The sequence below is a fragment of the Anser brachyrhynchus genome (genome assembly GCF_964034855.1).
Source record: "Anser brachyrhynchus genome assembly, chromosome: 3".
NCBI classification, from domain to species: Eukaryota; Metazoa; Chordata; class Aves; order Anseriformes; family Anatidae; genus Anser; species Anser brachyrhynchus.
The window spans coordinates 42874105-42902087 of NC_137696.1; the positions used below are offsets into that span (position 1 = coordinate 42874105).

General features: G+C 35.8%; 1 protein-coding gene across 15 annotated transcripts in view; it reads left to right on the top strand.

The window, feature by feature from the left end:
* The window catches only part of CEP170 (centrosomal protein 170), a 101482-nt gene extending 78366 nt beyond the window's left edge, over positions 1-23116 (top strand). For 6 of the 15 annotated variants that reach the window (XM_080586754.1, XM_080586745.1, XM_080586750.1 and 3 more), the window contains 8 exons: positions 2038-2088; positions 3686-3920; positions 8179-8356; positions 9765-9932; positions 10204-10292; positions 15522-15615; positions 17773-17824; positions 20761-23116. In XM_080586754.1, the coding sequence (XP_080442880.1) occupies positions 2038-2088; positions 3686-3920; positions 8179-8356; positions 9765-9932; positions 10204-10292; positions 15522-15615; positions 17773-17824; positions 20761-21047 (1154 nt within the window). In that variant the 3' untranslated portion in view covers positions 21048-23116. The remainder of the gene's footprint in view (positions 1-2037; positions 2089-3685; positions 3921-8178; positions 8357-9764; positions 9933-10203; positions 10293-15521; positions 15616-17772; positions 17825-20760) is intronic. The other 9 variants (XM_080586757.1, XM_080586747.1, XM_080586758.1 and 6 more) reach the window with 6 other exon arrangements.
* The last annotated feature ends 4867 nt before the right edge of the window (positions 23117-27983 follow it).

Below are 27983 nucleotides of genomic sequence, written 5' to 3' on the forward strand. Positions count from 1 at the left end.
GACTTGATCAGTTTGATCAGTTTACTCCCCAAATTCGGGAGTAGCATGTAGACCTTTTAGAATATACTTCAGGTACATCTGAATTGCTATAGAAGTATAAAATTTTCTTATATAAGCCACTACTCAGTGTGTCTCCATTTTTCCATTAGCATCTTAAAAATGATGCTAATAACTACCCAAAAGCTCAAGTTTTAATTATGCTTCATAATAAATCTGTATAATAATACTTTATCCCTATTTAAAATATCTTTGAATATCTTTGAATATACTATTCTCATGCATTATATAAAAATGTACCACAGCAGAAGCTTTTGGATCCAAAGCATCCAGTTCCTCACCTTAATTTTGTTTCTTGGAATGTCAACAATTCACTTAAATTGCCACACTCCTGGAAATGACTAATGAAGTGCCTGAGAAAAGTGCTTCAGAATGTTTGAATTTGTTTTCCTTTGCGCAGATTTAATCAAGACATAACTATGATGTATTTTTTTTTGTCTCCCTGGACCTAGATAGACTGTAAAATGGATGATCATTACCAATAAATTAGTTTCTTTTTCTTTTATCAGAGAATTGGTTGTGACTGAAGTGTTAAGGTTCTTCCAAGGGCCTTCACATCAGCGCAGTTAGCATTACAACATTCTAGATCACTAAATATTGGCAGCAGAATCACACTTCTTAACTCCAATCTACCAAAGAGGAAATTAATTCTGCATTTCCCAAATCTTTTTCAATGTTCAGACATACATGCCTGTAGAAGGAGGGCAGAAAAATGACCTGCATTGATTGGATATTTTTGTTGCCTTGTACTTCATATGGATGAATTGAAACATAATAGCATTAAAATTGTCAGAGCTATGAGCAAGTCCATAATTTCAAGAATCTATATGAAGCCTTGGTAGACTTAAGTATTGCTGCTCCCTTTTAAATGATAAAGCAGATACGTGGAATGTCTTGGATGGGAATTATCAGCATTAAAGTAGTTATCGGGGTGTTTCCATGGCAGGAGGCTGGATAACTGGTAACACTGCAAAAAAGCTGTGAAGCAGAATTAGTAATTCTATAGTGCAAGTAATGAAAGATGTAATCGAAGCACTAGATCAACAAAAAATAGTGTGATCAGTAAAACCGAGAACACTGAAGATCTTTTTCCACAATTGCGGAGGAAAATTGCAGATGATGTTACAATAGTGTAAAAAAAAAAAAAAGTTTTTAAAAAAGTGTTGGGAAAAAGAACAATGGAGACAGACCCAGTGTAAGAGTACCAAGCTGCAGCCATAAAATTCTGCATTATGTCAAAGCAAAGAGACCTTGTTCAGCAACTGGTTGTGTACAGCGGCTCTGCTGGCTTGCTGACCTAGTTGTCATTGCAAATAATTAGCAGATAGGCTCATCAAAGATGTTGAGGTATCCCTGAAGTAAAACAAAGGGTTCAAGCATGGAAAGAAAACAACACTTAACTGACCTTTAGTGTTATTGCAAATATTGAGCACTGAATCTCAGGATCTTTAACAAAGATGATCCCTGAGAATGCATCAGTGAGAGCAGAGTGTTTTGTAAGGGTTATGCTTAATAATTATGTCCCTAAATCTTAAAAGTAAGATTATGGTGTCCAAGTCACTAAATTTGCCAGCTTAAAGCGTTATCAATACATTGTGCTTTTCAAGCAGTAGTCACCAATTTAGGTTTGTCTACTGGTAGGCCTAAGATAACTTTTTTTCCATGTCAATAAGAAACCTTTTGATCATACAGAAATAAGCATTTTAAAGTCTTAAAATATAAAAAAAAATTATGGTACTATGTAGACAATTGTTACTGATGTTGTTTCAGTTGGATAGTATCTCTGATATGTTTAAGCTTTTGCAAAATTCTTTATTTGTGAGTGTGTAGTTTAAGACTCTTTTCCTAAAAAGTGTGGGGTCAATGCTGTGTGAAAAAGGAATTAATACTAATCTCATCAATAGATTTTTTTTAAGCAAATGATTCTAATTTGAATGTTTTAATACAAATTAACATGATAAAACACTATTTTGTACACAGAGAAACCCAAGCTTCTCCCAGACCCAGATCCTGATGTTGAAACTTACAGTGGTAGAGTACTAGAAATCAAATCTGTTTCTGATATTTCTGATAATTTCACTTCTCATTCAATCTTTAGTTTTTAACTGTATGACTACATATGCTCATTGTACAGTGCTGAGTTGCTGGACTACCTCACTTGAGAGATGTTAAGATAAATTTTGTATTTATTTTCATACGTTTAATTCAAACCAGAACAAAGCATTTAAAGAAAAATTGATGATGAAATTTGGGCCCAACTCATAAAGCTCTTTGGCCTTCAGTCACACGTTGCTTGCATGCTACTGGTGGGGAAATGTGCTTTTTCTGCTTATGTTCTATTTCCCTTATAAAAACAAGTTTGAAACCCCCTAAAAAGTATACAATAAGTAACTGGAGAGACTTTTTCCTTTTCTTCAATAAAATTAGAATATTAAAAAAAAAAAAAGTAGAACTGGATACAATTTGAAGACCACATTTAAACCTGTAAAAATTTTTGCAAGCATATTTGTGTTTTCAGATGGAGTATTTACATGAGGGAAGGGATGTAAGCTTATACACCAATGTCATATTTTATACACTATAGTCTTTCAAAGCATTGCACAGATCTTTTATCAATTAAAAATGACTTTCAGTATTTGTTACCTAAATTCATTGATACTTCATTTGTAATCTTTTGGTGGTTCAGGAGTAGTCATTATTACTTCTTGCATTTTTCTTTCATATACTAAAACCAATATGCGTTGCTTAAATCTATTACTTTTAAATTACCAGAAGGGGATTGCACACTTTAAAAAATGTCTGCAGTAATTACGGAGCCTCATAAATGTCAGTGAGTTTAGGGGATTAAATCCCCTGCAAGAATTTAGCAGGTTGCAGTGATGAGCACTCATTTAACGTTCAGTGATCTCTCTTCCTGCTTGGATTGTTCAAGGACAGTATATCTGAAACACATTTTCTAGACTTGACTAATTTATAGAGGGAAGAGAGCCTCCTACTTAATTTCAATACTCTTATACTTCAGTCTGTCTTCAGCAACATGGCTGTATATGCTTTGTGCTTCATGTGAGAAAATACACTTTTTGCTCTAAAGGCTGCTGTTTTTCTAGATGTGATGCTGTTTTTTATGGCACAGTATTAGTGGTTTTCTTTCTAGGCTAAATCGCGTCTTCTGTGATTTTTATGCTTTCCTTATGTAAGCATGCATTCTAGGCTTGGTGCCAGCTCAGTCCTTCCTTCATGTCTTTTCAGTTTTTGTGTATCACTTAAACTATAAATGAAACTTGGGGAAAAAATCTGCAGAAAAAGTGCAACCTGACTATATACTTAAATGTTAATGAATTGGGCCCTTGTTTTTTAATACAGTTTGCTTCAGCTCATATACAATTACTGGCTTTTACATCTTATTTCACTCATCATTATACAAAGAGCATCCGTTTTATGTTTTATTAATATTATTTAACACAACTTTTTAGCTTTCTTTTTAAGATGTAGTAAATAAACCTTTTGTGAGGTATCTGGGGATTGATAATGAATAGTTGTGTATTTTTGTGATACTACTGAAATAATTTTGTTTTTTTCTTATAAAAGATGCAATAATAATTCTTTTTTAATAATTAAACTAATTTAGTAAGTGCAAGATGGAGGCGCTTTCCTACAGATTATGCTTCCACCTCAGAAGATGAATTTGGATCAAACCGTAATTCCCCTAAACATACCCGTCTACGTACCTCTCCAGCCCTGAAAACTACACGACTGCAGAGCACTGGGACAGCAACTCAAAGTAGCAATACATTCAAGCACAGAATAAAAGAACAGGAAGATTACATTCGTGATTGGACTGCTCATCGAGAAGAAATAGCAAGGTTGGTTTTCAAGGAGCACCACTAAAATTACAAAGATTTGTATCCAACCAGTTGTATAGGTACATATATGGGAGAATGTGAGCTGATGGATTTTCTGTATCACTCTACTTAGTTTTCATTCACTAACTTAATGGGTAAATTTGATTTCTGATGAAAGACTGACAGAACACTCATGTTACCTGCACGTATCTTTCTAATGGAAGATGATGGTCATTTCTGAGTTATGATAGCTAGATCCCAGAATACAAACTTCTGGTTGCATTAGTGGGACTTCCAGAGGTACTTTGTGTGGAACTCTCAGTTGCTAATGGTGTATTTCTTGAGGCTGAAGTATATTGGATTTTATACTACCTTTACAATGATAGTGAGGTAAAATTTCAGATTGGTACCTATGTGTCTCAGAGAGAGGAAGGGATTTGGGCAATGTGAGAGACCATGTTCTTGCTTTAATGTTTAGTCTGTCTGGACGTTATTTCATGTTAGATATTTTCTGGCTTAAATCATATACACTCATCAAAAAGTAATTTCTTCTGAGACCCTGAGATTAGTGTAGCAATTTCTTCATTATTGCTAATAGCACTGTGCTTCAAGTTAACCATGTAAAAGGCAATCACTTCTACATTCTGGTAACCTATTATTCCTGTATCATGCAATAACCGGGCAATGAAAACTTCAAATAGCTTGCACAAAATAAATAAAACTACGTAAGTAAATAAATGTTATTTAAAACTTAGATGCCAGTGTTCAAGTTTTGAACCTTTTCACAGAACTTAATCAGGGAGCCTAAACAAGAAATGTGTTTTCTTTTTAAAATTTATCTTAGTGTGGTCTTACAGCTGGTGAATCACTGTGCTTTTCTTAGTGTAATTTATTTTTGCCTCTTCTTGGTAATATTTTTCAGCATATACTTTTTCTAGCGTAGTGTGTGCAAAGAGAAAATACTTAAGGCAGACTTGATAAGTCATGAGAATCACAATGAAATTAAGTTTATTAATCAATTTAATGCAAGAATATGAAAAAGATGTGACTAAAATCAGAAATATGTAAAGCTTAGAGACTTCAAAGCTACAATTTCCTTATTGTATCTTGGGTGATATTGTGCCCTTATGAACACAGATGAAGACAGGCATTTAACATCATAAATATATATGCTATATATATTTGTGCACATATGCACGTTTATACACATACATGTGTGCACAACTATAAAAATATTCAATTCCTACCAAATTCTGTGAGTCTTAGTTGAATAGCTGATCAAATTAGGGAGTGTTAAAAGTAAGTACTACATAAAATAAATGTATAGTTGAAAGTAGAGGTTGTGTGACAAATATTTCATTTCTTCTATATAACCATCATGTTGTATTTAAATTGGTCTTCAAAGATTGATGGTTTGCACTTTTCACAGACTCTAAAATTTACAGATGTTAATAAAACTGAGAATTTGAAAGAGATATTTAAAAATAATGGAATAGCCAGATTTGGTCTAAAACATTTTGGCCTGGAGTGAATATACAATATGAGCTTCACATATATTTTGTTTAATGGTTTCAAAGTATCATTACAAAATTAATTGACTCAGTTTATGACATAGTAGACTAAGCATAGAAATGTTTTCAGTAATCCATCAGTAAAGAATTATGACAGATTTCTTGGAAGCATTCCTATTTTATTGTAATTTTTCTAACACCACAGCTGTTCTTTCACTACAGGTAAATAAGAGTTAGAGTTCAAGGTTGTTGAAAAAGAAGGTCATGCTCTCCCTATCCCAAGTCAAGTGTTCTCATATTTTTCCTTCTGTTAGATGAATCAACTGTGTAGTTGTGGGGAAGAGTCTGTTCACAAAGCAAATCTGATAACATTTCCTTGGGTAGAAATGGGAATTTGAGGTTTGTTTTGGTTTTGTCTCCCTGAATCCATTTGCCTTCTGTAATTGCAAGGACTGATGCAAGGGAAGCAGTAGAAATCTGCAACGCAACCTACCATTACAACAGAGTAAATAGTGTGTACATAAAGACTAAGTCTACTTCCTTGCATTATACAAAACATACTCCTTATATTTAAGCCATACTTTTTCTTTCTATAAGTTAATGCAGAATGATTTGATAATTGATCAAGCCCAGCTCTGAGCTGTTTTGTTTTTCATAATGCTTTTGATTTAGCACTCTATATTGTTTCTGTACAGAAAATTACAGAGTACTGGCTATAGCTTACTATCACAATGAAACTGATTCCAGATTTTGTTCACATGGCTAGTGTTTGACTGTGGTGATTGTGTAACAAATTTCTTGTCATACATGTTAGAATTGTTTAATATGGTATCTTTAAGATTCATTTGAATTCAGTTGTATGTGGACATCTGACATTTTTCCGTAATTTTGATTGCTTGGTAGGAATTCAGTGGAAGTGGCTGTTGCATGTCGAAGCATTGGTGATTTCTGTGAAGAGTTGTCCTAGTTGATTTATACTACTTTTGGTTTTGCTGTTTAATGACATTTGTCTTCTGGGGGATTTACTGATAATAGCAATTTCCTCCTTATTTTCTCCACAATAATTCATGACGTGCCAAATTTTGTCCCAGAGATTCAAAAGTGATTATTAGCTACATCTATCTGTTTACGAAAAAAGTGGTGTGGCTGTGTGAAGCAATGGAAGCAGGTGTTCTAGTAGCTCTTCTACTTGGAATAGTAGCTCAAACCTTGGAGTTATAATGGTGCACTTATATAAGCACCTGAAACAGAAATTAAAATTGGACGAAAAATTGTAATAATTAGGTTAAATTAATGTAGAAATAAGCATTTACCACATCTTAATTTATAAAAATGGGGAATTGACTTGATTTGTACTTTAGTGTTCCAGTCTTTCATAGCCTGAATTCAGAAATACTGTCTTGTATGTCATGGGTAATTGCCGCATATTCTCTGCCAGCCTTATTCCAATTATATGTACATTTATGACACACAATCTTGCACTTTGTCATAAATTGCTGATCATTAACCACAAAATCCAGTGTTGCTCTTTGGCTGGGAATATCTCTAATTATTTCTGCTTTTCTAGTTTTAAGACTGAGTGAGTAGAAATTAAACTATCTCAAAATCGATGATGTCCATTTGTTCAGACTTGAAGAAGTCAATTTCAAAAAAAAAAAAAGGCAGCAAAACTCACCCTTAAGCACTGGCCAGCATCACGTACATCCCTGTTGCATGCAGCTCCTTCCACTTAAATGGTGGCTGCTGCTATTTCACAGCATCCTTGGTGGTGCAGAGTCAGCACTGTTGACTTCTGTGCCTTCACTCCTCTCAGCCAGAAGTATGAGCAGGGATCACTTGGGCTGCTCTGAATTCTAGGTCTTCTGAACTGTCTGCTCTAAGCTGGAGATTCAGGGTGCCATAGTTATTGGGGGGCTCTTAGCTTCTGCTTTGGGTTGCTTTTCGTTTTTTCTATCAGTCTTTTGGGGCGTTCTGGGGAGGAGAGGCACAAGCAGAGCTAGGCAAGCTCCTCTGCTTTGCTTCCATGCTGCTGAGCAGAATACAGAGCAGGGCTATTTTGTGATGTGGTGGATCAGAAGAAAGGAAAAGGCTTCTGTACAGCAACTGCAGAGGAAGGCTGCAGCAGCAGTTTGAAGAACTTCAAACAATAATTAGTTGCAGGAATCTTCAGCTGAGAAGCTGAATATATTTGTATTGCTCTATCATATCCAAGCATGTTCTGTTTTTCCAACTGGCAAGTTTGTCTTGATTTGACGATTTAAGATATTGGTCTGGAATTTCAGACATGTAAGCAGCTTGATCTGAGCAAGTTGCAAGGCTGCTGGGTAATCACAGGTCCTGAAGGAAGTTCTTTGTAAATAGGTTAACTGAGATATCAGTTAAAGGTATTCTGTGCATTTCAGATTTACTGCATTTACGTGAGTCATCTTTGCAGTATTTTCACAGTATTTCCCTTGAATCACATATTGGACTTAACTGTGTGTGTTACACACATCTTTGCCTGGGAGTCCTAGGAAGAAAACAAGGATGCTCTGTCTCTTGAGATTGCCTTCTACCATCTTCCTCCATAAAAGCATATTATTAGAAGCTTCAGTTAAGAATTTGCTTTTGTGATTCTATGAATAGACTTTCTATTCAGAGGGGCATGCACATTTTCATAGCACAGTTACCATCAAAAACTGGAACTTAGAAGCTGAAAGGCTGCAGGTTGGGCTCTACTGCTCCAGTAGTATTTCTAGGGGAGAAAGTAACGCTGTCTTTATTACTAGGATCAGTCAAGATCTGGCTCTCATCGCACGGGAAATCAACGATGTAGCAGGAGAGATAGATTCAGTGACTTCATCAGGCACTGCCCCCAGTACCACAGTAAGCACTGCTGCCACCACCCCTGGCTCTGCCATAGACACTAGAGAAGAGGTAGGAGATCTTCATGGAGAAATGCATAAGGTTCTTTCTTTTCTTTATTTCTTTTGCTTTTAGCATTTTGCATAGCCTTTTTAGTTATTTCCACCCAACCTGTACGCATGATCTGTTCTTTTTTGATTTAAAGTTCTTTTACGTTCTGATAAATTACCCAGAAATGATTCTGTTAACACAGATTGTAAAAAATGTCACCCAAATGCATCCTATCTGTCTGTCTCTTTTTTTCCACAAAGCATAGGACCTAGATGGTTATTTGTTTCTAGCTTAACCGTAGCCTTAGATATTGAATAGTATCTAAGTGCATTTAAAGATACTAGTGTCTATGCAGGGATATATATATATGTATATGTTTAATACTTTGTACAGTACTTAAAAACAAAAAAGCCCCTCTTTTCACAAATGACATTAAAGTTTCTTCTTCTGAACATTTAAATGCTTAGGCACCATCAGCTAACAATAACTTCGTATTTTCTCTCCTAATAACATTGTCAAAAACTGCCTTGAAATAAGTTTGCCCTGTGATTCTATTCTATTCTAGTTCTAATTTTCTTTGACTATCTCTGGTGTGCTTTTGTTTGAATATATTGACTAACTTGTTCTAGTAACCATCACAGTTCTAATGCCGGTAAACATGTTGATTTGAACTGAAATCATCACTTTCTACCATATTACAGTTCACCCTAATATGTTATAAATGTTTACTGCTTTTTTTTCTTCATAGTACTCCTTTCAAAATGTGTTTATTCATTTTTGTGTATGTAAAGTTTGGTTAATACATCAGTTGACTTTTACTAGTAAAATACTGTCATTTTCTGTGGAAAAAAAGATATAAACAGTGATGAGAAACCTGAGTTCTGTACTTAGAAAAATTATAACTACACCCACATAGATTTTATTTTTAATTCGTATGGACTCATGGCTAAACTTCAGTAAGGAAAGTGCTCATTTTCTCAAATCCAGCTAGATTGCTTGAATTATTATGCTACTGTTTTTCTTCTTTAAAAAATCCTGCACAATGTGTAATACTACTGCAGGTGGCAGTGTCCCCTTTAAGTAGGTATAGGTGCTTCTGTAATACTACAATTAATTGGGAAAAAAAATCTAAATTTGATTGTACTGTACTTAATTTCACAAATATATTCCATTAATTAAAGGCCAAACCAGTTTATAGGTAACTATCATGTTACCTGTCTGTAAGCAAAATTTCTGTGGGCTGGTCATGTAGTTACCACGTATGTCTGCTTTTTGGAAAAACGGCATTCGTTTTTACAAGGTATCATTACATTGGCGATGCCTCAGTTTATACTACAAAAGACAACAGAATGATTTTTATTTGGTAGACTTTTTGTAATCTGTTTCAAAAGGAAAAAAAGATTAGTCTCACTTCATCATTAGTTGGTTTAATAAACTGTATTTTTCTTTTATTCTCCAGTTGGTTGACCGAGTATTTGATGAAAGTCTCAATTTTAGAAAAATCCCTCCACTAGTGCATGCCAAACCACCAGAGGGGAATGGTCGGCCTAATGATGCTAGACCTCAGCTACCAGATATCACGGATCCCCCAACGATTACCCGAAGGAGGACTTGGAGCAGAGATGAAGTGAGTACACAACAAGTTTCTCTATAGTAGTAGGTCTATTTTAATTTTTCACAATTGTCTCTCTGCTTAGTGTTCTACACTATCCTTTCATTCCTACCTGTATCAGGTAGCATTAATCCTAGAAAACATACTTTGTGTGTTATTTAATTTGCAAAATGTTCTAATATGATTGTATAGGATACTAATTAGAACGTGTGTGGTTTTTAATGGTAAAAAGGTAATTGAAAATATATGGAATTGTTTGTTTAACCTTATTTAAAACTTATTGCAGGTTATGGGGGACAGTTTGCTGTTGTCCTCAGTCTTCCAGTTTTCTCGCAAGATAAGACAATCCATAGACAAAACAGCTGGCAAAATCAGGTATTTTTTTTTAATTGTTGTTATTGAAAATGTTCTGCTCTCATCAACATTCCTAGTAGGCGACATGTATTATTCAGATATAGCAAATGTGTTTGGTAGCAACTAGTGTTTTAAAAAAGCAATGTTAGTTATGTTGGGTTTTTTTTGTAGTCTTCAATAAGATTTGGAATTAATAATTTTTCCATTATTGCTTGTGTGTGTTACACATTATATGAAGTTAAATATCAGCAAAATTTGCATGGACAGAATAATATTTATACTTCCAGCAAAAGTGCTGTTGCAAAGTATGATAATGCTGTGCAAAATCTACATTACCTCTATGCAAGACTAATAGAACTCTCTTAAAAGATAAACTTAAAGTGTACTGAACTGTGTAGTTGCCAAGCTGATGTAAGGATCAACCATTTTAGGAAGAAAAACAACTGGAGAGAGGAGAGAAGTTTCAGTAAATCCTTCTGAAAAAGAATTTGCTCTGGAGACAGTAACTAAAATAACAGATGATGACATCTGTTATTTTTAATTGAAAACTCCTGCTTAGATAGTTAGATTCCTGCCAAAAATATCGTAGTAGCTAACAAAGTACAGACATGTCAAAAATGATAACCTGTTTCTCTAGCAACAGCTGCTTTTAACTTGAATGAGTGAGTGTACAACCATTTGGTGACCACTTTAGTTGACAAGAGGAAATACAAATTCTAAATAAAAAGTTCAGGGTTGTATAATTCACATGTCCTTCTTCCTGTCATTGTGCAGTTAATCATTTAAAAATAGTGTATGTAAAAGAAAAAGTAAGTCACTTGGCTGAACTTCATGTATATTTTTTTAATGTGAGAAAATATTAGGTCAGTAATTGATTGGTTTGTCTAGTAAGTGTCCCATACTGAAATCTTGGATGGATGACCAAATCACAAATTAAATTCATCATAAGGTGATGTAACAACTAAAAGCAGCAAAATACTAGCATATTTGAATGTTGTATTCCCATGGGACTACTGAAAAAGGCTTGACCATACAAATCAAGAAAAAAATATCAATATAAATCAGTAAAAACTATAGATTATCTGTCATTTCTAGTATTACTGTTTCTAGTAGGAAGAGTATAACTGAAGAATCAAGTCTTTAAAACAGTCCATTCTTATTATATCTGTTCTATTTTTGTGTGTGTGTCTGTTCTATTTTTACTGGTGGTTATAGGTAACATTTGTGAGTATGTTATTTCTGCTATCTCAGAACATGTTCCCAAACTGACATTTGTCTTGCTTCTTTTTCCAATTTACCATTTGCAGGCTACAGGATTATAATACTGTATTACACTGTTCACTGCCTTTCCTTTCTTGGTTTCCCCAGATACTTGATTTCATGTATCATTATTTATTTAAATATCCTTAAGCAAAAGACACAAATATCTATTGCTATACAAATTTCAGATACCAGTGAATTTGTGAAATGCAGATTTACAATATAGTTACCCTCAAAACCTATGTCAAATTAACAGAGTTCAACTTTATTATGCAGAATTTATAACAAATTGTGTAGAAATTCACAACTTATTCAAGTTTATGCTACCTTTGAGTGCACCGTATCATTTACTTTAACAGCTGATCCCAACAAGTAAGCAAAGAAACATGTACAAAGCGATACATAAGTGTGAGTGTTCTTCGAAAGTCTTTCTAAAAGGCATTCAAAATACTGCAGACAGAAACATTGCAAAAATATTACATGAAGTTTTGCTTTGAGCATAATTCTCTGGAGAAATACAGTGACATCCATGAGGAACTCTGCTTACCAATATATTTTTTTTCCTTTTAAAGCTGCATCATCGGAACAAGAATCTTACTTATTGACTGACTTTTTTATGGTAGGCTTGTAGGATGATACGAATCTTAAAATGCCTCAAAAGCAGTAGATAGTAGATGCTCTATTCTTTTTGTCATGCTGATTTTTCTTGATGATTTGAAGCTTGTGATCTGTAAATATTTTGCTAGCACAGTTGTAGTTTGTTTAACACAAAAAACTGTTAGTACAGTGAATTAAAACAAATTTATGTATGCAAATGCATTCTGAGAAAAACAGGTAATGATAATATTCTTACACATTTCTGCTAACTTTTCTGAGCTTAATGGGTATGTCATATTACATTATAATTAATGCAACAGTGATTTGATCATGTACGATACTATAAACGTAAGCATATATGTAAATATTCTATATACATTTAAAGAGAGTGGCATTACATTTTTCAATAAATATATATTGGAAAACTTTTATCTATTTGAAATTCTTTAGCATATTCCCCAGAACTGTAATCAAAATTTCCTGCTGCTCAGAATGGATTTGAATAATATGACATTAATCATAATGTCATCGGTATTTTGAATTAGAAAAACACAATAGTTTTAGAATTGTTTTTAGAGAACATATAAGGGAGCAAAGAGCTACGTACGTCAACAAAGCTAAGGTAAATTCTGTAGTAAGTTCAACAAACTCTATCCTTCTATTCATTTCACTGGAGCTAAGCCAGTTAAAATTTCTGTCCAGAAGAGATAAAATGAGAATCAGTCAGGATTTGTCAAGCAAACAGTTGTGTATTCTTCCAGAGTACTTGACCCTGAAAGGAGATGAGAAAGGTTTATAGGCACCAGTGAGCTTAACTATGTTTTTAAGTCCTCCCTCAAATTTCATTGTTTACCAATGTAAGCTTCTTTCACAAGAGCATAGACAGTATAGTGCAATTACAAATTCCACCATACATACTAAAAAATTACATCCCTCCTATCTGAGTTCAGATTGTCAAAGACGTGCTTCCTGTAAACATAAACATTCTTCTTTCTATAACATTTTAGTTGCAGAAGCTAGCTTTACTGAAAAGACCAGTTTCACTTTAGCTAAAAATACTATGATCATAAATATTTTCAGTCATTTTTGACAAGATGATCTATTGGAAATTAAAATGGAGCAGAAATCAGTCGTGAAGATAAATAAATCTGAGGAGAAAAATAAATGTGTATCTTTTTGGCTTGACTAGTTTCTTCCCTATTTCATTAGATCTGCCATTTCTGTTTTCTACTTTATGGATAATGTTCAGAGTTCTACTGAGTTCTGTCATCATTCCTACCTTATATTAAGAAATAGGATTGAGAGAAGCTTCAGATGCTGTATTCCTTGGCTAAATTCTCTCAGAGCTGGCCAAGGTGTTTTTTTTTCCAGGCCATAGCATGGTGTTCAGCTTGAACCAGGTTCAAGTGCTTGATTCTTTCCTTTCACCAAACCCTCTGTATATTTGCATTTTTCTTCAGGATAAGGTCATAGCTTGGGTGTTGCTAATATACTTATATTCGTTGGTGTGTGTAATCAGGTTCTTACCCACTGATGTACGTGAAATGACATTGTAATTAAAAATTCTGTAGCACTCTTGCTGGGTATTCTGTAACCAATTCTTTGCTTATGAATTACTGTGGTGGCTTCACAGGAAGCAGATATGCAGCTTGTTTGCTTTTCTGTCTTGGTGTGTTGTAATGCATTTGCAGGAATTTTCAGAGATTATGGAGGGAAGAGGTAAGTACACTTTGCAGTGACAAGACATACCGGTTTTTATCTGTGCTGTACAATATGAATGCAGTACTATTGGCTTGACTTGCAGCAGGCAAGTACCTGTTCAGTCAGGCAAAATCTAGGCAAAGCAATCAGCTCAGTGCAGGCACCACTCATCAGTTCCTGCGGTTGTTTGTGCATCCTGCAAAGTGCAACAAAAGAAAAATGAGGACTGAGCACAACCAAAGAAGAAAGGTTAGGCAGATTTGCAACAAAAAGACTGGGCAAGGGCAAGAGCAGAAGGAAGAAATGTTGCAAAAAGGAAATATAATTCCTCAAATAATGCCAAAAACAAATTGGCCAGTCCAAATTATAGTGGAAGTAATATCTTTTAAATTACTTTTTCCATTTTTTCTATTGTTTTAAATAAGTTAACTTCTGAAGTGTAAATTTTTCAAATTGTAAGAAAGTAATATCATCTCTAAAGGAGAATAAGGGTGAAAGCACCACATATATAAATAAGGTCATTAATTATATATAAATACAGAATATTTTAAGCTCATATGAACAAAAAGGTAAATTAAAAAGCAAGCAGTGTCACAATAATCTCTCTATTTTTCTACTTGTGGTGTTTACTGCTAAATAAAGTCTTTGAGATGCACGGTATCATGAATTTGTACCTTAAATAATAATTTCCTGAAAGTCCTACCAATGCTAGTAATTTCTTTAAAATATACTACTTTTAGGTTTTAAATTGATTTGCTTAGAGGTCTGTTTTACTGCAGGTTCAAGTCTAAAGTTAAGTCTAAAATACCATTAATGTTTGCTACAGTTGCATTTCCAGCTAGAGTTAGTATCTAATCATAGCAATTAAAGAAGGGGATTTAGAATATACTTCACTAACGTCATGTGGTGTCACTTAGGAAAGAGAAAAAAAAAAAAAGAATACCCAGATCCTTAAATACACATGGATTCCTTCTTTTCAATTGTGTAAATATGGACAATTTAAATTATGTTTATAATACAGCAATGTTATCACAGCAGGGAAGCAAAACAGTAAAAGCAAACAAACAAAAAACCCACCTGGGGATCTCATAACATGCTTTGGGATTTTACAGATAATAGAAGTGACTTCTTAAACAAGTAATATTTATTGCTGAACTATGTGTATACAATTTGTGCATTGAGAGTTTTCATGCATTAGAAAAACAATATCTTCTGTGTAACATATTTTTAATTTCCAAAAGTGTTTTTTCCTCTAAATTAATACAAAGTACAAATGTAGAAGTTGAATTTATTTACCAGTGTTAATCTTTTTCATATATTTTGCCATTGTTGTAAAATGGAATGTTAACAGGAAATTCTCTTGACTACTATAAAGTAGTTTGAAAAATAAAATAAAATTGTCTCAGTGCTGGCAGAAAGAATCAACTGTGCCTTTTCAACACCATAAGCAAGTATTTAGCTGCACCATTGCCATTTTAATGTAAATACGAATGATATTGCTGAAACTCTGTATGCTACCCTACGAATTCAAACTTTATGGTTCAATTCTATCAGTTTTCAATATTTTCAGATTTTGGTTTTATTCAGTGTTCCCTAGGCTGCTTTTTTGGATTGTGTATCTAATCTTTAAGTTTTAGTTTGTCTACCTTTTATCTACTTTAAACATACTATTCTTGCATTTCTTTGTTCTAGAATATTATTTAAGGACCAAGACAGAAACTGGGAAGAAATTGAAAACAAGTTGCGAGCAGAAAGTGAAGTTCCTATTGTGAAAACATCAAGCATGGTATGAATACGTACCTTTTCTGGGACAGAATGAACGTTTTTGTCATATAGTTACTAAATAATAAGTAGAAGAACATGCTATATTCAAATGTTGCAAACAGAATAACTGAAAAGGATGCAAGCTGTTTACAGACTTAACTGATCACTATTATTTAACTGAAGATAACCATCAGTTTGAATGTTGGATGCTTTCAAATAACTTGTTTTACAATTTCAAGACTACTTTACCTAGTGATTAATCATATTCAGAGAAATAGTTATCTTCTGATATGTGGGAAGGAAAAGAATCTGTAGACATATTGTAAGAAAAACTCTTCAAATCTAATCGTTTTAATTTTATGGTGAAACGACAACTGTAGGGTACCAACTACAGCTCTAGTTGATTGTACAGTCTTCTACCCCTGCATAATCAGAAATATTTCATGACCAGACTGTGTGACAGTGTGAGGGAATGGAGCACGTGCTTTTTCCTGGTATACTTGTCTTCTGCTTCTATACACAGAGCATAGGGTTTAAAAAACATTTCTTCACGTGAGAGCAGGTAGAGAGCCTAGCTTTATTACCCTGACTGCTGGAGTATTGTGCTGCTAGCAAAGTCAACTTACGGAGGCAGCTTTCTTTTCTGAGGGAAAGGCAGGAGAGGAAACTCCTCCTCATGTCCTTCATCCTGGACTGATAGAGAAACAAAATATGCTCATAGTTCCTCTGGTCTTGAACTGGCTAGTACTCCTCTGTTATATCGTTACAAGTTTTTACAGTATAATATGTATCCAGATTGATTTTTCCTGAAAATATTAAAGAACTTGACCTGTAATTTCAGCAGAATGTTGGGGGGGTGGGGTTGTTTATTTGTTTTCAAAGTTTAATCAAGGTTACTCATGGAAATGTGTAATTTCAGAAATATGATCATATAATTATCCTATCCATATCCAGAATAAGAACAAAGTTCAGTGTTTTACATTCTAAGTGCCATTAATGTGTTTTTTTAAGGCTTTCATGAAAAAACACGATTTTTTGTATATTTGCTCAGCACTTTACAATTTTTTCTTCCAATACTTTAAAGCATCTCACGTTGTTTGAAAGTGTGTGTTTTATTGGTCTATTTTCAAGTTTCTGCTTATTTTTCAGAGCAGTGTATCATTCAAACCCATACTGAAGTGGTGCTTTTTTTTTTTTTTTTAACCACAAAATGTTATAAAAAGTTAGCAGAGGACAGTTGTAGCTGATGTTTGCTTTGACCTTGGGACATATATGTCCAGCTCAGATGTGGAATTTGCTTAAAGATAATGGCTTTGTAAAATCCAAGATACAACTTCTTGGCCAGCCACAAAAATCCACATCAAATTAGTTAGTGCAGAAATCCTTCAATAGATTTCTGAAATTGAGCACCTTTGAAAATTACCTGCTTATAAAGATCGCTGATAGCTTTCCTCAGCAATCAGATTAGCAGTATTCTTAAGTGCAGGATCCAGTGTTCTTAAGCAGCAGGATTTGCATATTTATTATAATCCAAAATGTGGTGCATTTAATGATTGTTGTGCTCCTGACTGCACTGCTGTGGCTACATCTGTGTTAGCAAGCAGCACAGTGCAGAGGCACTGTAAAGGCAAATGAGTGCTGAAGGCCCAGCGCTGGTGCGGTGCAGGCCCTCACAGGCACAGGGCCCAGTGGTTGAAGGTAAAATCCTAAGGTAGTCATCTTACTGCCTGTTCTGACTTGCATCTGAGCAAGGTTATGAATCAGCATGTCTACTCCGTTGATACTGGGTTTATGTGTTGACTTCCCTTTGAAGGTTTGCTTTCACTTTGCCTTGTTTCTACACAACTGGGATGCCTATCTGTCAATGCTTACGAAAAATTAGCGTAGGCAATTAAGCAAGGGACAAAATGAGGATTTGTTGATTTGAGCTATTGGCCAGTCAGGAAGAATAGTTCATTTCCAAGAGGGCCACAGTGGTCCATCCTGAAGCACCTAGGGCCCATGGTGTAAGTGGCATGGCCCCACCCAGCAAGGGTATTCCTGATGCAAGGAGGGACAACACAAATACCATATTGCAAAATCTGGAGAGAGGGATTATTTGCTACTGATACATAGTTTGAATGTCTTCTTCCTTAATGAAATGTGTCCTTGAGCATTTGCATATTTGATTCTTTCCTAGGAAATATCGTCGATCTTACAGGAACTGAAACGAGTTGAGAAACAGTTGCAAGGTAGAGATCATTTTCCACTTTTCTCTCTAATCATTGTCTGCTTCCAGTTTTTTTAATTTATATATATATATATATATATTTGTATCAGAAATAGTGTGGCCAACAAGACCAGGGAAGTGATTGTTCCTCTGTACGTGGCTTTGGTGAGGCCTCACTTCAAATATTGTGGTCAATTTTGGGCCCCTCACTACAAGAAGGACGTCAAGGTGCTTTGGAGCATGTCCAAAGAAGGGCAATGAAGCTGCTGAAGGGTCTAGAGAACAAGGCTTATGAGGAGCAGCTGAAGGAACTGGGGTTGTTTAGCCTGGAGAAAGGGAGGCTCAGAGGAGGCCTTATTGCTCTCTACAACTACCTCAAAGAAGGTTGTAGCAGGGTGGGGGTCAGTCTCTTCTCTCAAGCACCAAGTGATAGGACAAGAAGAAATGGCCTTTAGTTGTATTAGGTGAGGTTTAGGTTGGATATTAGGAAAAATTTCTTCACTGAAAGGGTTGTGAGGCATTAGAACAGGCTGCACAGGGAAGTGGTTGAGTCACCGTCCCTGGAGGCATTCAAAAGATGGGTAATGTGGTGCTTAGGGACATGGTTTAGTGGTAGACTTGGCAGAGCTATGCTAACAGTTGAATGTGATTATCTTAGAGGTCTTTTCCAACTTAAATGATTTTATGATTTTATATATATGAAACAAAATTGTCACATCTTATTAAAATATGATCACAGTATGTTACATAATTTAATACCATATAATTACTGGCGTATCTGGTGAAGAAACATCACTGAATTATATTAAAACAGAATAGTGATATATTTTTTTGGGGGGTGAGAACAGGCTCAGTTTACAATGGAATCCCAGAAGAATTACTTGTGAAACTTCCTTAATATAAATATTTTTGTGGAAAAATTTTGAAGAGTAGGTGATCACAGAATCACAGAATTGTAGGGGTTGGAAGGGACCTCGAGAGATCATCGGGTCCAACTCCCCTGCCAAAGCAGGTTCCCTAGAGCAAATTGCACAGGTAGGCGTCCAGAGTCTCTTTCAGGTATTGCATTTATGCATACATTTGTATTTGGAATAGGAAACTTGTTATGCATTCAGAGTGTTTTATATAAATGCAGCAGGTCTTGATATTTTTCCAAGTGTGATTTCAGAGGGACTGCATATCCTACTGAGATTAGGCTTTATAAAATAGTCTTTGCACATCAGTAATGCCCTCATGTGTAGAACAATTCAGTATAAATAATGCTCTGGGACTATAATCTATAGGAAATCTCAAAAAAAAAAAAAAAAAAAAAAGTCAGATTTATCTGACCGTAAAATGAAAATCTAGGATCAGTTTTTGACATCTTCCCTTCATACTACTAGGTCCATTCTCTGTGATTGTGGAATCCACAGACTATGAAATAGAACAGTTATTTCTTTGCTTTTTCACATGCAAAGACTTAACCTACGTGTTAAAATGGGGGGGGGGGGGGGGGGGAAGTGTTGACAAGGTCTGCTATTTAGACATATATTCCATTTATCAAAATCAACCTATAAGCTACATATATTTTAAAATTGAGACAATTCTCTCTGGTAACAAATGACAGGACATGAAGGAACAGCACAAAGTGGTGCCAGGGGAGGTTCAGGTTGGCCATTAGGAAAATTTCCTTTGCGATGAGAGTGGTCGAACACTGGAAGAGGCTTCCTAGTGAGGTGTTTGATGGCCCATGTCTGTCAGCGTTCAAGAGGCATTTGGACAATGCCCTCAATTATTGCCTCAATGCTTTAACTTTTGGTTAGTCCCTTAGTGATCAGGCAGTTGGACTCGATGATCTTTGTAGGTCCCTTCTGACTCAACTATTCTAATTCTAAAAAGAGCTTACATTTATGTGTTGTTTATACTTAGATTATTGCTTTACTTGGAGGGGTCAAATGAATTGGTTGTCCTTGTTCATGTATAATCATAAATGTATTATCTTTGTTTTAAATTTCCTTTTTTTTAATTCAGATTTAATCCTCCATTAATGTGTGTTTTTTTTTTTAAAGAATATTTCAGGGGAAATCATTAGTGACTTTTATTGACAAATTAATATTTGTTTCATGCTAATTTTCAAGAAAATGTTAATTTGTTACAAATTAGGTTATGTTCAGATTACATAACAAATAAGGCCCAGAAAAAGAGACCAAATTTCCTTGTGTACGCAGTGGTATTCAAATGTATGTTAATTGAGTTTTGGAAATAGAAAACAGAAAGGTTCTGTTAAATATGACACGTGTATTAATAGTTCAGCAAAATAAACATGTACTGGGCGCTTTCAGTTTGCCCTCACTATCTGGAGGGAGAGGGACAATAAACCCATCATTATATATAAAAGGATAAATGATAGCTTTTTTGTACAAATTTCATTCAATTGTGTAATTAGCAGCTGTGGATACTTGGGCATGGGGAGGGATGCAACATAATGTGCTTATAATATTAAAGAAACAGTCCCTTAAACATGACTAAAAATCCCCTCTTTCTTTCCAGTCCCCATAAGCTAGTTAGAGACTGTTAGTCATCCCTTACCACCCCCACATCAGGCAGTGTTTAGTTTGTGCAATTCCCTTTCATGTGCAATTTTAATAAATGCAAATGCTTTTAAACATATGTATCAGCTACGTATATGTTGTATATACCATTGTATTGCAGTGGTCAGCATATATAAAAAGTTCCTGTCGTCATAAAAATAAAAGTGTTAGAATAGGATTTTACATCTTTAGATTCTGAATAGTTGACAGATAGCTTCAGTTATTGATCCTGTTGGGATCGTTTGTGGGCTTTTACTCTAGTCAGAGATGTTAATATGTAAACAGAATAAAAAGTGAGGAGATACGAATAAGCTATTTTCATTAGTGCAGAAAATAATGTTTTTCATGGTTTCTTCCCTATCCCTTTCATCTTTTCTTGATTGCTTAGCAATTAACGCTATGATTGACCCTGATGGTACCTTGGATGCTCTGAGCAATTTGGGATTTGCCAGCCCCATCTTACCAGCTCAGCCAAAGCAGAAGTCCAGTCCTATTTCCCAAAACACCCGTCCTCAAGTGCAGCCAAACTGCCAGCCTGAAGCACGGGCTCCTCGACCCGCTGCCGTCCCTGTTGCAGCTGAATTTGAGACCACTGAATCTGAGTCGGATTTCAGCATACATTTCAATAGGTTTAATCCAGATGGCGAAGAAGAAGATGCCACTCTTCGTGAATGACATCTGAGTATTGATACAAATACCGTTCACATGGAATGTTTTGAAATACTGGAAAGATTATAATATTGGTTTTATAACTAAAAAATAAAAAAGGCTTGGTCAAACAGCAGTTGTTTTATTAAACCAGTTTTCTTTAACTGTGATGCTTTGATTGTCACACAAATCCTTTTCAAATCATAAAGACGTGCATAGATACCAGTGTAGGAAAGCAGATTGTGGCAGGTTTGCCCTTTGTGGTTGTGTGCTTTGCAAAAGAATTACTATATCAGCAGTTTTCCCTTAACAGATTTATTTCTTTTTAAAAGCCATGCAAGCAGTCTAACATTTAATGTTACTGAAACCCCAAATCTCTTTGCCAAGCTGCTCTATTTAATGGACTTTCTCCTCTAAAGTTTGTACAGAACTGTTGAACAGTTAAATTTGATCCTGAATTAGATGATTTATATAGGAAGCATTATCTTTGACTACAATGACACATTACTGCAAAAGGTAAGACAGATTTCAGAAAACATTCATTCTTGTGTGCTGAGAATCTCAAACAGTTCTGTGATTTATATAACCTTGTTGCTGCGTAAATTGTCTTGGGGTTTACAAAGTTCACATATTATGTTTGCACTAAGATTTGCTGGGAGTGGTAGGTGAACATATCGATATCATTAAACAGCAAACAGTGTTTTGGTGTACATAGAAAACTGATAATACTGTACTTGCATTAACATTGCAGTGTTTTAATTTACTCTCTGAAAGGACTATTTGGCACTTTTTGATCTTCAAATGTCTTTTTGATGTTAATAAAAGTAGAAGTATTTCATATTCCTGTCCAAATGTTTGTTGAAACTAGGAAACAAATTTAAACATACAGCAATGTGGGACATTTTAAAGCATATTGAGGCAAATGGGCTCTCACCAATTCAAATGCAACATAAGCTTATGAAAGAAATTACTGTTCCTTGGAATGATCATGAGATGTAAAATTTTCTTTAGGGACTTGAAATAGAGTTGTCATAATTTGCTTGATCAATAGATGCACTCCCAAGCAAATGATTTTAATTTGTTTCTGTATATTTTCCCATAGTCTTGCTAGTAAAGCTGTCTCTGTCTTACATGTTTAAAAGGATTCTGGAAGAAGACTGCTAACACAGACATTTTGCTTATACCACGGAAAAGCAAGTCTATTTAAAGTTTCCTATATAAGCCTATTTTCCTTATAAGTTGTCCCAGTAACTTAACATTTGGAAATAATAATAAAAATAAAAGGAAATTACTTTGTATTTCCAGAACACTGTAATTTGGAGGAATGTTATTTCTGTTAAATGTAACTAATAGACTGGAATTTTCCTATGTTTGCATCAGTCTCTATATATTAAGGTTAAAGATACAGTTTTTCAGCTTTTATGAAATGGTCTTTAATATCAGCAATAATCCTCTATGACATTTGTTTAAAAAATCTACTTTCTGTACACTTTTAAATTGTACAGGCTTTCAGAAATCAGTAAAAGTTGGACCAGTTAATAAAAACACAAAAACTTTTTTTGTAGAGATGTAAAAACAAAACCACTAATCTGTTGTATAATGGATTTCATATTTTCTTTAAAAAAATAATAATTAAAAGCAAACAGCCTTCATGTATGATTCAATATGCTCTACTCCAGCTAACTGTGGAAGCCTGAACTACACTAGTTTACAGGGCTACAAGAAAAGTTTTAGAAGGTGCAGAAGGGCAAAAACAAATTGAAACTAGAGCTAGGTATTGAAAACAGAGTGTACCAAACCATCACCATAATTCCTTCTTTTGTTTCATGCTTGGAAACATAATTTTTCTGCAGACTCGAGTGGGAAGTAGGAGATGGCTAGGAAGGATTAAAGGTGCGGGCTCTTCATGCAAGATTCTGTTTGTGTTCCTTCAGGCGTTGATACCTTTATGTTCTGTAATAAGCATTTTGCATTACTATGTTCTTATTTTATATGAACATGTTCTCCTTATTTATTTTTGTTACATTTATTATGTATGTTATTTTGTTATATGCATTTACAACTCCATTTTTAAATAAAGTGTTTCTGGAACTTTACAAGCGTGTGAGTATGTAATTCAGTGCTGGGAAGTTCACACAATCCTCCTGCATTCCACCTTACCTGTACTGAAATAGGAAATGGCATTCTTCATAAATACTGAAAACGCTGTAGTATCGCCACCCCTGCGTCATTTATTCTGTGCTGACACTATTGGCTTGCTTTCCTATACTCAGCTTTGTTACAACATTTGAATTGATTTTTGTGTGCAAAACTAGAGGCAAAAATAGTCCAGTATGCTAGTCACCAAATAGTGACTGTTTCCCCCTTTATAGAATGAAAATAAGTGAGCTTTATTGCACCTGCCAGGTGCAATATCAAATTGTTTCCAGACTGCTTTCCTTGTGCTTCATATATTGGAAAACTTTATTGAACATTCTGGTTTGGCTCCAGGTTGGTGCCTGTTTTTCTTTTGTCCCAGCTTGGATTTTGCACAAACCTTCCTGCAAGATACTGCATTTCCTCCTCTGTAGTTAGTTTCATGCAAGAGCAGAACTGAGTTTAGTATTAAATTCCAACAATTCTTTCCCAGCTTGCACGTTTCAGTGTTAGTGAGCTTATCTCAGGGCTAATGTTAGCACCTGATGTAGAATCACAGACTCAGGTATGTTGGAAAGGACCCTTCAGATCATCAAGCTCAACCATCAGCCTAGCACTTCCAAGTCCACCCCTAAACCACGTCCCTAAGCTCCACATCCACATGTCTTTTAAATACCTCCAGGGCATACTGAACTTAGGAGAGGTGATAGGTTTCAGCCTACCTGAGCAGGGTTGGTTCATTGCTGTAAGCAGCACTTGCCACTTGGAGTTTCTGAGAATGTGTTTCTAGGCTCCTGAGCAGATGTTTGAGAATCTGAACTTCCAACCTCGGCCAATTTAAGTAGTTTTCAAATCTTAAAGTGGCATTAACCTAAAAAGTCATTTCCTTTTTAGCGGTGAAATGTATTTATTTGGAAAATATATGGATTTTATGCAACCGTAAGAAAACTCTTCAACAAATCATGTCTTTGTCCCCTAATGCTCCAGCACACAATCCAGCACACAACAACTTCAATTATAGGTTTAAAGTTAAGCATAGCTGCTCTCCGTTGAGTCAATGGAAAGGTTCGTCTAAGTGAAGTTACATACCTGCATGACTGAGTGCAAAATCAGACCACTGCGTTCAAGTTTTTGCTTGTATGCACTTCAGTAGAGTTCAGAAAAGTTGCCCTCCAGCACAGGAAATTTTAAAGTGTTTTTAAATGAGATGATTATAAGCTTTAACCCGAAGTTGCAAAAGCAAGGATTTTTAAATTAGTAGGAAGAAATTCATCCTACTTGAGATCTGTGGTTTCTTTTAATTGATATTTAAATTCCTCCAGCCTAGGAAACATGCTGGAACATGTCCTACTGCTTTAAAATGCAGTCAGCCAAAAAATGGAAAGCATAAAGTAGCAGGTATAAAGCAAGAGGTATGATTAAAAAGCATAGCTGAAGGAAATTTCTAATTAAGGCTTTTCACCAGGGAGACACAGTGAAACCTCGAGGCTTTGGAGGATCACTGCAGATCAATGAAGCCATCTTGCCACTGTCTGAAGTCTCCCAGATGGCGGGACGGAGGGCTGGCGCAGATAATCTTACAAACAGCACAATCGCCCTTAGGCTTGCAGCGCACGACTGAGGCCAAAGAAGGAGCTACAAGACCCTACCCTCCAGTGGTGCTTTCTGGCTGAACTGCACCTTCCCAGCTGGATCAATTTGCTCCCTCCCTGCCCTTTCCCCCGCTGGGTTTCTGGCAGTGCTCCCCACTGCTGGGCTGGAGGAATCCCCCGGGTCGGCCAGCGAGGCGCTTTGGAGCTACTTCTTCCTCCTGGCAGACCGAGAGACCTCAAGCATTGCATGCTTAATCTCCGGTGCTGTGCTTCTTCGACATTTTCATGAGTCTCCAGAAAATCTTTTTTCCAGGCCTCTCCCTATTTCTCTCTATTAGACAGCACTGAATGCCATGATGTGTATCAGTTTTCTTTGAATTTATACGGTTTGTATGTGCATGAAGTGCTGTAATTTCCCATGCAAATTATCTTGGGTTATGTGCATATATTTAAATATTTTTATCGTTTTTATCTTAAGATTTAATGAGCTAATGGAGATCATATCAATAGAAGTTTTCAGCCACCAATACCTGCGGCTTTCCATCTGCTGCCAGCAAAATCCTATTAACCAGTTTTGCAGCACTGATGCAGCTGTTCATTTTAGTTTTCTAATGTAATGTAATGTCGTGACTCCATTTCAAAATATAGGAAGAAGCACAAAGTGACAGACATTCAAGTAATTGCTTTTTGTTCGATGATCCAAAAATCATCGGGAATATATGAAAGATTATATTTTTACAACCCTATGGTTAATCACAAGCCAGTTTCCCTGTAGGACTGTGCAGCAGGAGGGTTCTGTAGGAAGGCTGTAGTCCTGAGCCTCAGTTACTGATTGTGGCCGTATTACTCTTGTATGTTAAATGTCCACAGGATCACGATACCAAAAAACATATTGGCAATTACAGTATCTACTGCTCAGAAAAGATCTAAAAGCCATTCACCCGCCTGTCAACTTCTCATAAAAAAAAAGATAAATACAGTGATGTACCGTGCTTAGCACATGAATTCTTCTGGAAGAAAAAATTCTGAAGCCTCTAAAATTTTCTAGTTAAACTGCTACTTACCAGGAATTCAAAGTGTTAAAGATGTTGTTTTGAGAACGGTCACATGCCCCATTAAGTCTGGTGTCCTTTGAAATAAGATCAAGTTGCCTAATTTCTTCTTGAAGGCTCAGGATTGTGGCTGAGGCTTTCATCTCACTCAGGAGTCAGGAAGGACAGAGCTAAGTGGATAATCCCACGTTCTGTCTGTGGTTTGTTACCATCGCTATCAAAGGAGAAATGAGAGGCAGAAGAGCCAGTGATCATTTCATGATGGTCAAGTTATCTCTGGCCCCTCCTGGCTCTGGCTATGCCAGCACTCAGGCTCTCCTGCTTCTCTCCTTTAATGGCAATTTCAGCAAAAAATATACTAGATATGTCTCTCTGTTTTTCTCTCTGATGTAAACCAGTGTACTGAGCTCTGAAAAGCAGATCGTAAAGACAAAGCAGTGCTGCTATTAGTAGCAGCAGGATTTCTAAGGAAAGGAATTGTGATCTGGTACAGAGTACCTAGCTGAACAAAGCTGGAACAAATAATGTATGGACTCAGGAGAATCCAAAAAAGTGCATTACAGTCAGGTCTAGTAATTCTTCAGGTAAATTGCAAGGCAAGGCAAGGCAAGTCCTCCCCTGCAGGATAAAAGCAGGGTGCTGGTCTTATTCATTATATTTTGAACACTTCCAAAAGCTTCAGTAAATGATTACATCTGTTTCCTAGAATGAGCGAAACTTTTGGCAACCCAAAAGTGAGGGCAGATGTTCAGCTCAGTGACAGAACTGTGAAAGGATGGCTCTTAAACAGGGCTGCTTGAAGCAGAGGAAGGAAGTGCCTCGAGGGCTTTGTGAAGTCCCTTGAGCCGGTTCAAAAATATGAAAGGGGAGGAAAGGGCCATTGCTACGCAGAGATACCAGAACCAGCCACATGTTGCTGCTTAATCTCCAAATTTAATATTCTTTGCTGTTACAAAGGTCCTCAGAGATTAAAAGAAAATGAAGTTCTCATGTCACAGTATACACATTATAACATGAATCGTTCTGGATAAGTTTATACATTCACTATCTTATTTCTGATTTTTTTCTTGTATTCCTTTGACTGACTGGGAAGTTGAACGTCTGGAGTATTTTTATCCCCTCCATGTCGAGTATATGATCTACACATGCATAACAAATAAAATTGCCCATTTACTTTTCTTAGTACTTTTTTTGCCTGCTGACAGCTGTTCGTAAGAAAAATATGTTATATATGAGTGAACGTTTTCCAGCCTTTACCACACTGAAAGCCCCAGCTACAAGCTGTTGCAAATGCAGGTTGGAAAGCAATCATTTGGTGCCTTTACACACATGCCCCAGCGCTATGAGGGTTTAAAGCTTCCCATTGCAGCCCCTTGCTCTCCTGAGGAATCCAAGAATTTGAACATTATACAGGAAGAGTTTTGAAGCACCCACGAATACAGCAGCCCTAAGCTTTAGTCACCGAGCAGCACTGACTTGCAGGCTCGCCACTGAGAGACGAGGTGCTCCCTCATCCTCTCACAGTGCCCAGTGCTCTGCTGCTCAGCAATTTCTCTGATGTTCCTCTCTGGGCTGCTTGTACTGATATTTTTTTTCCTTTTTTTTTAATAAATAAATTAAAAATAAAAAATAAATTTTCAGAAAGATCTTAATGTGCTTTGCAAAGAATTTGAGTCAAAATACAGTTGGTAATCTGGTTATCAAATCCCTAACATTAACATCATAAATGAGCAAATGAAACATTTCCCATGACCTACACAAATGTGGATTGGACTGATTTCTATGGTCCTTATCCATCATAGGATCGCTCCAAAAATTGCTTCTTGTGCCATTAACCGTGAAATTCCAGTCCTGAACATGTATGCATTCAAACAAATGTCAGTGTCTTCAGATCTGATTGAAGACCACTTTATGGGTCCTTTGCTACCTTCACAGACTTTCTATGCTCTGCATTAATTTGTTTCCCCAAGCACCATTTTACTTGTTTCTGATCAGCCCATTGCAAGGAATGAATCAGACACTGGCCAAATAATGCTATGCACGTAGGCAACAAAGAGGGATAGCAATGTGCCTGGCAGGTGGAGCGCAGCACCAGGAGCTGTTTTATAGTTTCTCTGTAGGGCAGATACTTTCATAAGGCAGATATTCAGTACAAAACACTATCAAGCAGCTGCTCTCTAGTG